Below are 12,235 nucleotides of genomic sequence, written 5' to 3'. Positions count from 1 at the left end.
CTGATCATATTCTCTTGTCTTCCCTAGTGTGCCCAGGATCCTGGTTATTCTGATAATTTCCTGCCTTTCTATATACTGCTGCTGTTGCACATGCCTGCATCTCTAAAAAGACATATGTTTGTTTTGCCTTTTTCTGAACTTTACATAAATGAAGTTCTACTCTTTGAAGTTTGTACATTTTGTTGTAGTAGTTGTGGTTCATTTTAATTCTTGTGTAGTATTCCACTTTACAATTATATTAAAATCTATTCATTTCTACTGTTAGTGAACATTTCTATTTCTCGTTTTGGCTATTAAAAGAAGTGTATCCATGATCTCTCTCTCTTTTTTTTTTTAAGATTTTATTTATTTGGGGCGCCTGGGTGGCTCAGTGGGTTAAAGCCTCTGCCTTCAGCTCAGGTCATGATCCGAGGGTCCTGGGATCGAGCTGCGCATCGGGCTCTCTGCTCAGCAGGGAGCCTGCTTCCTCCTCTCTCTCTCTCTCTCTCTCTGCCTGGCTCTCTGCCTACTTGTAATCTCTGTCTGTCAAATAAATAAATAAAATCTTTTTTAAAAAAAAGATTTTATTTATTTGTTAGAGAGACTGAGCAAGGAGAGGGAGTGGCAGGCAGGCTCCCTGCTGAGCAGGGAGCTTGACGCAGGACTTGATCACAGTGCCCTGGGATCATGACCTAAGCCAAAGGCAGACGCTTAACCAGCTGAGCCACCCAGGCATTCCCATCCATGATCATTCTTATTCATGCATCTTAAGCACAGCATTTCCCGAGGGCAGTCTAGCATTACAGCATCAGCTAAGAACTTGATAGAATGGCAGTTGCAGTCTTTGCCTCAGACCTAGTGAATCTGAAACTCTGGAGGCGGGCCCAGCGGTATGGTTCAATAGCCCCTCTGGGTGATTTTGATGCATGCTAACATTTGATGATCTCTGCTCTAAGGCCTATATAATTGCCAGTTAATTGGGATAAATACGTTAAACTTCACCAGATGCCTGCCTTGTATGAGATTTTCCATTAGCTCTGTATCCTTGCTAGACTTCAAAATTTTGCCAATCTAGTACATATATAATGATATTTTATTATGTTTGAAATTTACGTATGCTTAATTACTAATGAGATTGATAGTCTTTTCTTGTTTATTGGCCATTTAAATTCCCTTTCTGTGATGTGCTTGTTGAAGTCTTTCCCCATTTTTCTATTAGAATATCTCTTGTACTTACTGATTTGTAGTTCATCATGTATCCTGAATCTTAGTCTTTTTTTCAGTGATACATGTTGTGGATGTCTTCCACGCTGTGGCTTTTTCCTATGGTTCTTTTGAGAAAAGTTCTCTTTTTTAAGTAGTCAAATCATTAATGTTTTCCTTCTATTCTAAAGGAGAAATTCTCCTGTATTGTTCCTAACAGCTTGCTTGTTTATTTTGTTTTTGTCTTTGAATCTTAGGTCCTCTTGAAAGAAGTTTTTGCACGTGGTGGAATGGTGGTGTCCAATTAATTTTTAAAGTATGGATGTCCAGTTTTCTCAGAAACATTTTAAAAAGTTGCCTTTCCCCTTTGCTCAGCAGTGCTAACTTTGGCATAAGCATATCAGGGATCTATGTGTTTGATCTGTCTTTCAGCGCTCTGTTCTGCTTCACTGCTCTCTCTGCATCAGTGCCACACTAAGTACTGTTGTTTTATAATAAATCTTGACATCTTTAAGAGAGTATAGGCTGTTCTTGACCTTTTATATTTTATTTATTTTTAAAATTTTAATTCTCACATAGTTAACATGCAGTTAACTTTAATGTGTACAGTATAGTGATTCAGCAATTCTGTACATTGCTCAGGGTACATGGCTAAGTGTACACGTCATCCTCTTCACCTGTTCCACCCATCCTCCCACCCCCACCTCCTCGGGTAACCATCCGTTCTCTATAGTGAAGACTGTGTTTTGGTTTGGTTTTGTTTTGGTTCTCCTTTGTTTATTTTGTTTCTTAAATTCCACATATGAGTGAAATCATATGGTATTTGTCCTTCTCTGACTGACCAATTTCACCTTTATACTCTGTAGCTCCATCCATGTTGTTGCAAATGGCAAGATTTCATTCTTTTAAGTGACTGAATAATATTCCATTGTGTTATATACCACATCTTCTGTCAGTATATATACCACCATTCATCTGTCAGCGGATACTTGGGCTGCTTCCATAACTTGACTGTTGTAAATAATGCAGCCATAAGCATAGGGATGCATATACCTTTTCAAATTAGTATTTTCATATTCTTTGGGTAAATACCCAGTAATGGAATACTGGATCATATGGTAGCTCTGGTTTTTTTAAATTTAATGTATTTTTTTAAAGATTTTATTTATTTGAGAGAGAGAGCGAGAGTGAGAGGAATCACAGAGGAAGAGGGTGAGGGAGAAGCAGACTCGCCAGTGAGTGGAGAGCCTGGTGTCCGGCTCAATCCCAGGACCCGGAGATCATGACCTGAGCCACCCAGGCACCTCTATTTTTTATTTTTTGAGGAACTTACACTCTGTTTTCCACATTAGTTTGCATTCCCAACCATAGTGCATGAGGGTTCCTTTTTCTTCACATCCTCACCCATACTTGTTTCTTGTGGGGGTTTTTTTGTTGTTGTGTTTTTGTTTTTGTTTTTATTTTTAGCCATTCTGACAAGTATGGGGTGATACTTCATTGTAGTTTAGATTTGCTTTTCCTGATGATAAGTGATATTGAGCATCTTTTCATGTGTCTCTTTGCCATCTGTGTGTCATCTTTGTAGAAATGTCTGTTCCTTACTTCTGCCCATTTTTAATTGGACTATTTGGGGTTTTTTAGTGTTGAGTTATTTCATTCTTTATGTAGTATTGATACTAACCTTTATTGGATAGGTCGTTTACAAATATCTTCTCCCGTTCCATAGGGTGTCTTTTAGTTTTGATTGTTTCCCTTTCTGTACAGAAACTTTTTATTTTGATGTACTCCCAGTAGCTTGTTTTTGCTTTTATTTCCCTTGCCTCAGGAGACATATCTAGGAAAATAGTACTGTAGCCGATGTCAGAGAAATTACTGCCTCGGCTCTTCCTTAGGATTTCTATGGTTTCAGGTCTCATTATTTAGATCCTTAATCCATTTTGAGTTTATTTTTGTGTATAGTATAAGAAAGTGGTCCAGTTTTATTCTTTTGCATGTTGCTGTCCAGTTTTCCCAGCACCATTTGTTGAAGAGGCTATCTTTTTGCCATGGTATATTCTTACCTCCTTGGTCTAAGATTAACTGACCATGTAATCATGGGTTTATTTCTAGGCTTTCTATTCTGTGTTTGTATGCCAGTACCATACTGTTTTGATGACCACAGCTTTGTAATATGTCTTGAAATCTGGGATATGTGGTAACTCCAGTTTTGTCCTTCTTCATGTCTTTTGTGCTTTCATACAAATTTTAGGAGTATTTTAGTTCTGTGAAAAATGCTGTTTGTTCTTTGATGGGGATTGCATTAAATCTATGGATTGCTTTGGGTAGTATGGACATTTTAACAGTATTGGTTCTTCCAATCTGTCAGTGTGGAATATCTTTCCATTTGTTTCTGTCATCTTCAGTTTATCAGTGTATTAAAGTTTTCAGAGTACAGGTCTTTTACCTCTTTGGTTAAATTTATTCCTAGCTATTTTATTATTTTGAGTGCAGCTGTGAATGAGCTTGTTAATTTCTTGTTCTGCCACTTTATTATTAATGTAAAGAAATGCAGTGGATTTCTCTGTATTGATTTTTTAACCTGTGACCTTACTGAATTCATTTATCAATTCTAGTAGTTTTTAGGGTTTTCTATGTATGGTATCACATCATCTGCAAATACTGAAAGTTCTACTTTTTCATTACCATTTTGGATCCCTTTTATTTCTTTTTCTTGTCTAATTGCTATGGCTAGAACTTGTAGTACTGTGTTGAATAAAACTGGTGAGAGTGGACATTCTTGTCATCATCTTGATTTTAGGGGAAGACTTCTCAGTTTTTCACCATGTAGTATGACATTATCTGCAGGTCTTTCATATGTGGCCTTTATTATGTTGAGATATGTTACCTCTCCACCTGTTTTGTTGAGGGTTTTTATCACAAACAGATGTTGTTCTTTACCAAATGCTTTTTCTGCATCTGTCGAAATGGTCATATGGTTTTATCCTTTCTCTTGTAATGAATCATGTTGATTGATTTGCGAATAGTGAACCACTCTTGCATCCCAGGAACAAATCCCATTTGATCATAATAAGTGATTTTTTAATGTATTGGTGCATTCAGTTTGCTAATATTTTGTTGAGAACTTCTGTATCTATGTTTATCAAAGATATCTTCCTGTAGTTCTCTTTTTCATAGGGTCTGTATCTGGTCTTGGTATCAGGGAATGCTGGCATACCCTCATAGAATATCCTCTTCTATTTTTTGGAGTTGTTTGAGAAGAATAGGTATTAACTCTTCTTTAAATGTTTGATAGCCTGATGATTCACAGACCTGTATCCCTGGGGCAAATAATACATTATATGTTAATTTAAAAAATAATAATTAAAGGTTTGGTAGAAATCACCTGTGAGGCCATTTGGTCCTGGACTTTTGTTTGCTGGGAGTTTTTTGATTCCTGATTCAGTTTCTTTGCTGGTTATCTGTCTGTTCAAATTCTCTATTTATTCCAGATTCATTTGGGGGAGGTTATATGTTTCTAGGAATTTATCTATTTTTTCTAGGTTGTCCAGTTTGTTGTCATATAATTTTTCATAATATTCTCTTATTATAATTGTATTTCTGTGGTGTCCATTGTTATTTCTCCTCTTTCATTTTTGATTTTGTTTATTTGAGCCTGCTGTATTTTTTTTGATGAGTTTAGCTTAGGTTTATCAATTTTGTTGATTTGTTTCAAGGAACCAGCTCATGGTTTCATTGCTCTGTTCTGTTTTTTTTAGTTTCTATATAATTTATTTCTGCTCTGATCTTGATGTCCTTCCTTCTACTGTTTTGGGTTTTGTTTTGTTTTGTTTTTCTAATTCCTTTATGTATAAGGTTAGGTTATTTATTTGAGATTTTTCTTACTTCTTGAGGTAGTCCTGTATTGCTGTAAACTTCCCTTTTAAAGCACTTTTGCTGTATCCTGAAGATTTTGGACCATTGTATTTTCATTTTCATTTGTTTCCATTTTTTTTTTTTTTTTTAAAGATTTTACTTATTTGAGAGAGCGCGAGGGAGAGAGCATGTGCCAAGGGTAGGGCAGAGAGAGAGAGAGAGAGAGAGAAGTAGACTCCCCACTAAGTGGGAGCCTGACATGGGGCTCAATCCCAGTACTCCGGGACCATGATCCCAGCCAAAAGCAGACGCCTAACCAACTGATCCACCCAGGCACCCCGTTAGCATTTATTTTTTGATTTTTTCTTTGATTTCTTGGTTGACCCATTCATTGTTTAGTAGCATGTTACTTAACCTCCATGTATTTGTGGTCATTCCAGACTCTTTCTATCGGTTGACTTCTAGTTTTATATCATTGTGGTTAGAAAAGGTACATGGTATGAATTCAATCTTTCTCATTTTGTTTGGACTTGTTTTGGCCTAACTTATGATCTGTTTTGAAGAATGTTCCATGTGCACTTGAAAAAAAAAAAAAGTGTGTTTTCCACTGTCTTAGGATAGAATGTTTTGAATATATCTGGATGGATCTGTGGATTTCCATCTGGTACAGTGTTTCATTCAAAGCCACTATTTCCTTGTTGACTTTCTGTTTGGATGATCCTGTACATTCATGTAAGGGAGGTGTTAAAGTACCCAATTACTGTATTATTATCAATGACTTCCTTTTTGTTTGTTATTAACTGCTTTATGTATTTGGGTGCTTCCATGTTGGGTTTATAAATATTTACAATTGATACATCTTCTTGTTGGATTGTTCCCTTTATAATTATATAGTGTCTTTTATTTCTCTGTCTTTACACTCTTTGTTTTAAGCTCTAGTTGTCCAATATAAGTATTGTTACCCTGGCTTTCTTTTCACTTCCATTTGCATGGTAAATGCTTTTTTATCCCTTCACTTTTGATCTGGATGTGTCTTTAGGTCTGAAATGAGTCTCTTATAGATGAGTCTCATATAGATGGGTCTTGTTTTTTAATCCATTCTTTCACCCTGTATCTTTTGATTGGAGCATTTAGTCCCTTTGCATTCAAAGTAATCATTGATAGGTCTGTACTTAACTACCATTTTGTTACTAATCTTTTGGTTGCTCTTATAATTTTCCTCTGTTCCTTTCTCTCATGCTCTCTTCTTTCATCGTTTGTTGTTGGCTTTGTTTAGTGGTATAATTGGATTCTTTGTTCTTTATTTTTTGCATATCTTTTCCTGGTTTGATTTGTGGTTACCTTAGGTTTATATATAACACCTTATGCATATATGAGTTGATGGTCACTTAAGTTTGAACCCATTTTTTACTCCTTTCCCTTCTAGGTTTTAGGTATATGGTGGCATACTTTATATCCATTTATTTTGTGAATGCCTTGACTGATTTTCATAGATATACTTATTTTTAATGCTTTTGTGTTTCCTACTTTCTTACTTTTACTTATTGTCTTTCTTTACATTCAAAGAACATTTCTTGTGGGACCGTTTTAGTGGTGATGAATTCCATAAACTTTTGTTTGTCTGGGAAACTCTTTATCTGTCCTCCTATTCTGAATGGGTAGCCTTGCTAGATAGAGTATTCTTGACTGAAGATTTTTTTTTCTTTTGGTCTTTGAATATATTTTGCCACTGTCTTTTGACCTTCAGTGTTTCTGCTGAAAAATCAGTGATACTGTTTTGTGGTTTCCCTCATGTGTAACTCTCTTCTCTTGCTGCTTTTAAAATTCTCTATCAGTACTTTTTGCCATTTTAAATACTGTGTGTCTTGGTGAGGACCTATTTAGGTTGATTATGTTGGGGGTTCTCTATGCCTCCTGGATCTGGATTTCTGTTTCCTTTCCCAGAATCAGGAAGGTTTTTGTTTGTTTGTTTTTGTTTTAATTTTTTTATTGACATATAATGTATTCTTAGCCCCAGGGGTACAGGTCTGTGAATCGCCAGGTTTACACTTCACAGCACTCAGAATCAGGAAGTTTTGGCTATTATTTCTTCAAATAAATTATCTCTACCCTTTTCTTTCTCTTCTTCTCCGGGAATCCCCATAATGTGAATGTTCTACTTGATGGTGTCTCTGAATTCCTTAAGTCTATTTCTTCTTTTTTTTTTCCCCCTCCCTCTTCTGTTCAGCTATTCTGCTTTCCATTACTCTGTCCTCCTGGTCAGTCGTCCATTCTTCTGCTTCTTCTAGTCTGCTATTTATTTCATGCAATATATTTTTAATTTCAGCAACTGAGTTCTTCATCTCTGGTTCTTTTTTATATTTTCTGTCTCTTTGTTAAGCATCTTACTGAGATCCTCCACTCTCTTCTCAAGTCTGAGTATCTTTATGACCACTAACCTAAATTCTCTATTAGACATATTATCTCTTTCATTTAGCTCTCTTGCCATAATTTTGTCCTGTTTTTACTTGGGACATATTCCTTTGTCTCTTCATTTTGTTGGACTCTCTGTGTCTGCTTCTGTGTGTTAGGAGAGTCAGCTGTGTCTTCTGCTGTTGAAAGTCGTGGCCTTATGAAGAAGAGGTCATATAGTGCCCTGCAGTGTGATGTCCTCTGTTCACCAGAACCTGGTGCTTTAGTGGGTCTTCTATGGCTATTGCCTGTATCCTACTGTTGTGGTTGAGCTGCCTTTGCTCTCAGTCCAGTTATCTGCAATAGCTCTTTGCCCTTTGTGGTCAGAGTTTGTCCCGGTATTGTTAGTGGGTCAGTCTGAGGCTGCCTTGGTCTTAAGGTGAGTTAGACCATATGTTTGCCAGAGATGTGGTAGCACTGAACTGTAGGAGACTATGGAAGTGGGGTGTGCCATGCTAGCAAGGTCCACACTGGCAAGAGGGAACTTGCAGCTGCTGGGGATCCAGGCTGGCTGGATTGGAGGGGTCAGATTCTTTGAAGTGCCCTGGGGCAGGGTGCATGCTTTTAGCAAGGTTTGTGTGGATCTTCTGTGGGAGGGGACCTGGAATGGAGACCTGGCTGGAGGAGGCATCTCCACAGGAGAGCTGGGGTGCAGTAGTGGTATATGTAAGTTAGAGAATATAGGTGCTGTGCTGGTTTCTGCAGGTGTCTGTGTGTTCATGCTTGGGTTAGGGGGAGTGGTGCAGGGGAAGGAAATGGTGCCTACCAGCTCTGTTGTTCCTAGAGAGGTCTCCCAACGATCCCTGCCCCTCCACACATGCTCTGAGATTAGCAAACAAATCTCCCTCCCCTATGTCTGATGCATTTTTTAGACTAGTGCTACTATGTTTTGTCTATCTCCTCAGGACTGTTTATTGTGCTGTCTCTTTAAGGGTGGAGTCTTAGTCTCCTCTCACCCTCCACACTCTCTCACTAAAAAATGCTGATTTTCAAAGTTCCAAGTTTAAAATCCCACTGATTATAAGAATTCACAAATCCAGCCTCTCTGGTTTTCAAAGCCACGTTATGGGGATTCATCTTCCCATGCAGGCTCCCTGATGCAAGAGTCTGTTTTCCCTCTCCATACCTAAGGTGTCTCTCCCTCCCGTGGACAGTCCCGTTAGTCCATTTAGCTCCGTAGTGTGTCTCTACCTTTCCTACCAGCTTCATTGGGGTCTCTTCTCTATATTTAGCTGTGGAGAATTTGTTCTGCTGGTCTTTAGGTCATTTTCTGGGTAATTTACACTAATGTAGGTGTGTAGGTGTTACCTAGTTGTATTGGTGGGAAATGGTAAGCTTAGGGTCCTCTTACTCTGCCATTCTCCCTGCCTGTTAACCTTCTGTACTTTTAAATATATTTTATTATTAGCTGGTCAGGTTCTACCAAAAAGAAAAATTATTTTATCCTTATGATAGTGACACAGACTGCACTAAATCTCTGTTATTTTAAATTTAATTGACCTCTTTGCAATATTGAGTCTTCCAGTCTATGATCTTGTGGTTATAAGCCTTTATTCAAGAGGTTCTATAAAGGTTTATAACTTTCTCTATAGAGAAAATAGGTCTCTATTCTTCATTAGATTAACTGTTATAGTTTTATATTTTTATCATAACAGTGCTGTTGTTAATGGTTTTTTAAAAATTTTTATTTCCAACATAAGTACATTTACTATAAGGATTTTTATGGAAGGCTTCTGTTTCTGGTATATTAACAGTTTTTTAAAATGAGTTTTTTCACCTTTTCTTTCTTAGTATATAGTTACGCTGAATCTTATTGGTATGAAACCAGCCTTGAATTCTGTGGATAAATGTAACTTGATCCTGATAGTATCCTTTTTAAATATTGTTGGACTTTGTTTTTATTTAGGATGTTTGTATCAGTGTTTATGATTAAGACTTATCTATAGTTCTCCTTTTTTGTCCTCTTGAATTTAGATGTCAAAAATTGTGCTAGTCTCATAAAATGAGTTGAAGTTTTGGTTTTGTTTTGTTTTGTTTCCTGTTCTCTGTAAGAGGTTAATTAATGTTGGCATTATTTCTTCCTTAAATGGTTGCTAAAACTTACCAGTGAAGCTCTTTGGGCCTGGAGTTTTCCATATGTTTTGAGTTTTGAGTATTCATTCATTTCCTTAGTGATTAAAAATCAATGCAGGTTTTTCTAATTGTTAAGTCAGTTTATTAAACAATTTTTTCTAGGAACTTTTATCCATTTTGTCTGAATTTTCAAGTTCTTGATATAAATTCATAATAATTTCTTTTTAATACCTTCAGATCGGTAATAATACCCCTTTTCATTTGTGTTGTTCATTAGTTGTGCCTTCTCTATTTTGATATGTATTATATAAAAATAGTATAAACTATAATTACTTGTGTCTGCTCACTATTATTAAAGAACAGGTACTACAAAGAAATATTAGATATATCATGAATGTTGCAATCACAATAACTTGTCTCGTTTTTAGTTGAGAATATGCCACATTGATATGTTGTTGGTCTTTGCATTTTAGCGATGTAAGCATGCAGTGGGAAGGGTAGAAGAGTAAGTAGGTCTCAGAAACCAAGTTAGAAGAGAGTTTCAAGAAGTTAAGTATCCAGTAATGTCTAGGAAAGTTCAAGGAGAGGCCAGGTTGGAAGTCTTAAATTTAATAGAAATAGATCTTATTAACAGTGGTTAATAAACAGTTGTCAATTTCTTTGTCTCATTTAAGACTTGCAACCTTAAAATGTTTTAAGACGCTCCTTGTTTCAAAATCTACCAGGCATCAGGAGTAAAGTTTTCAAATTCTTAGCTGGAAAAATTGCAACTAGCCCTTTTTTTTCTTCTTTACTTCAGTTATTACTTTAAGCTCAAGGGTGAAATTCACTGACAGGAAATTTGGGAAAGCTGTTTTTCCTTCTATTTATCCTGTAGGTATCAAGGCTTAAATCCAGAGTTTTAGTGCTTTCATTTTCTAAGCATGAATTACCTTTTATATCAAAATCTAATGTTTTACCTGGCATATTTCTAATTTTGTTCACTTGCAATGTGCCTTTAAATTGGGACCTTATATTGAGGTCTTCTGAAGTGTAGTATAGAAGCTCATGAAAATACTAAAGTAGGTAATTATGCTTCACATCTATGGAAATTCTATTTAAACTTAACATAAAAGATCATTTTATCTTTTCCTTTCACTTTAGGAACTTGTATCCCTGAGGCCTTGTAAAGCTGCAGAGCTGGTTGCTCTTCACTTTTCTGAACAGATTGAAACAGTCATTAAAAAACTTCAGGTAAATGTTGCAAAAATACATTGGGAAGAAGCATCAAGTGGAGAGAAAATTATTGCATATTCACTTAAGAATTTTGTAGTAATTTCCTCAACAGATAGTTGCCGTTTAAGCATTTTCTACACATGGTGTGGTGTGTATATATTTGGGAGCAGTTGTGTGATGATCTCTGTATCTGGAAAGAGTTCATCTTTATGCATAATAAATAGTAACATCACCAAAACATTTTTAGAACTATGCCCTGTACTTCATCTAGAATTAGTAATCCATAGAAGATTCCCCCGCCTTTGTTTTTTTGTTTGTTTTCTGCTGTAGGAACTCTAGTTCTATTCTCTTTGATGTTGATGTTATTTATTATTTATTCAGACTTTTGTCATCATCAATTGGGTTAATGCTGACTATTTAGAATTTTTTAGAATATAACTAGAATACAGTTATATTAATGTTGAATATTGAGATGCTCAATTTGAAGTGTGATTTAGTGAATGTAGTATTCCACTTGTCACTATCATTGTGGTGCTGGTAGTGTGTTTTGCTCACTGTTGTTGGGGCCACAAGTTGTAGGGGTAGGGAACAGGACAATGACAACAACATAAAGCATGACCTAGAATCAAGTGCCCATAATTGTAGGAGGGGATGACTGTGCAAGAGGAAAGCCAAAGCAGTGAGTGGAGGGCACCTGGCATGAGAGACAAAGATATGGAATCTATTAATTTAAACGCTTACTGTGGCCTCACCATGTACAACAGGATGGTAGGATGTGGTTTGCAAGTAAGAATGCAGCTTTTTCTTTAACTTTCCCTGTGGAAGAAAGAAGCACTTACATAACATGCAAGTTTATAAGTGCCATACCAGACATGTGGAGAAAGTGTTATAGAAGCAAGAGGAGAGAGAGAGGGAGAGAGGGTGACTGTCTGAGGCTGGTGAGAGCTCCCAGACATGCCTGGGCTGGGTCTTGAGTGATAGCCATCAGTTTTCCAGTCAGAGAATTGAGAATAGCTTTCTAAATAGAGGATTCTGGGTATGTAAAGACTTGAAGGCATGAGACAACATGCGTATCCAGAGAATGGCCAGGTCTGTGAAGCCTGACATGCTGGGGGCAGTGGTGGGAGGAGCATTCAGGTGAGCCAGAAAATGTCTGAATGAGGGAGGAATTAAAGGTATAGGGGCTAGAAACTAGAGTTTGCACTCTGATTCTGAACTATCTTATGTGTAGTGCTAAGAAGTTATACCGTATCTTCTAGATAACCTGGAGAATTACTAAGTTTTTCAGCAAAAGAACATTATCAGATTCAGTTTAGAAAATTAGTTTTATCATGTAGGGAGTGGACCTGCAAAGAAAGCATATGAAGAACAGCGACCACATTGGCCAGTTAGCAAGTGAAGGATCTTGACAGAAGATGGTGAGGATGGAGACTAAGTGGCAGTGATATGGACGGGTTCAGGA

General features: G+C 36.8%; 1 protein-coding gene across 5 annotated transcripts in view; it reads left to right on the top strand.

Annotated features, from left to right (window-relative positions):
- VPS8 (VPS8 subunit of CORVET complex) overlaps positions 1–12,235 on the top strand; it is a 270,200-nt gene that overhangs the window by 152,285 nt on the left and 105,680 nt on the right. For all 5 annotated transcript variants that reach the window (XM_046002698.1, XM_046002699.1, XM_046002701.1 and 2 more), the window contains one exon: positions 10,702–10,791. In XM_046002698.1, the coding sequence (XP_045858654.1) occupies positions 10,702–10,791 (90 nt within the window). The remainder of the gene's footprint in view (positions 1–10,701; positions 10,792–12,235) is intronic.

This window comes from Meles meles, chromosome 4 (assembly GCF_922984935.1).
Source record: "Meles meles chromosome 4, mMelMel3.1 paternal haplotype, whole genome shotgun sequence".
In the NCBI taxonomy this organism is placed as follows: Eukaryota; Metazoa; Chordata; class Mammalia; order Carnivora; family Mustelidae; genus Meles; species Meles meles.
This window is presented reverse-complemented; position numbering and strand designations above follow the sequence as displayed.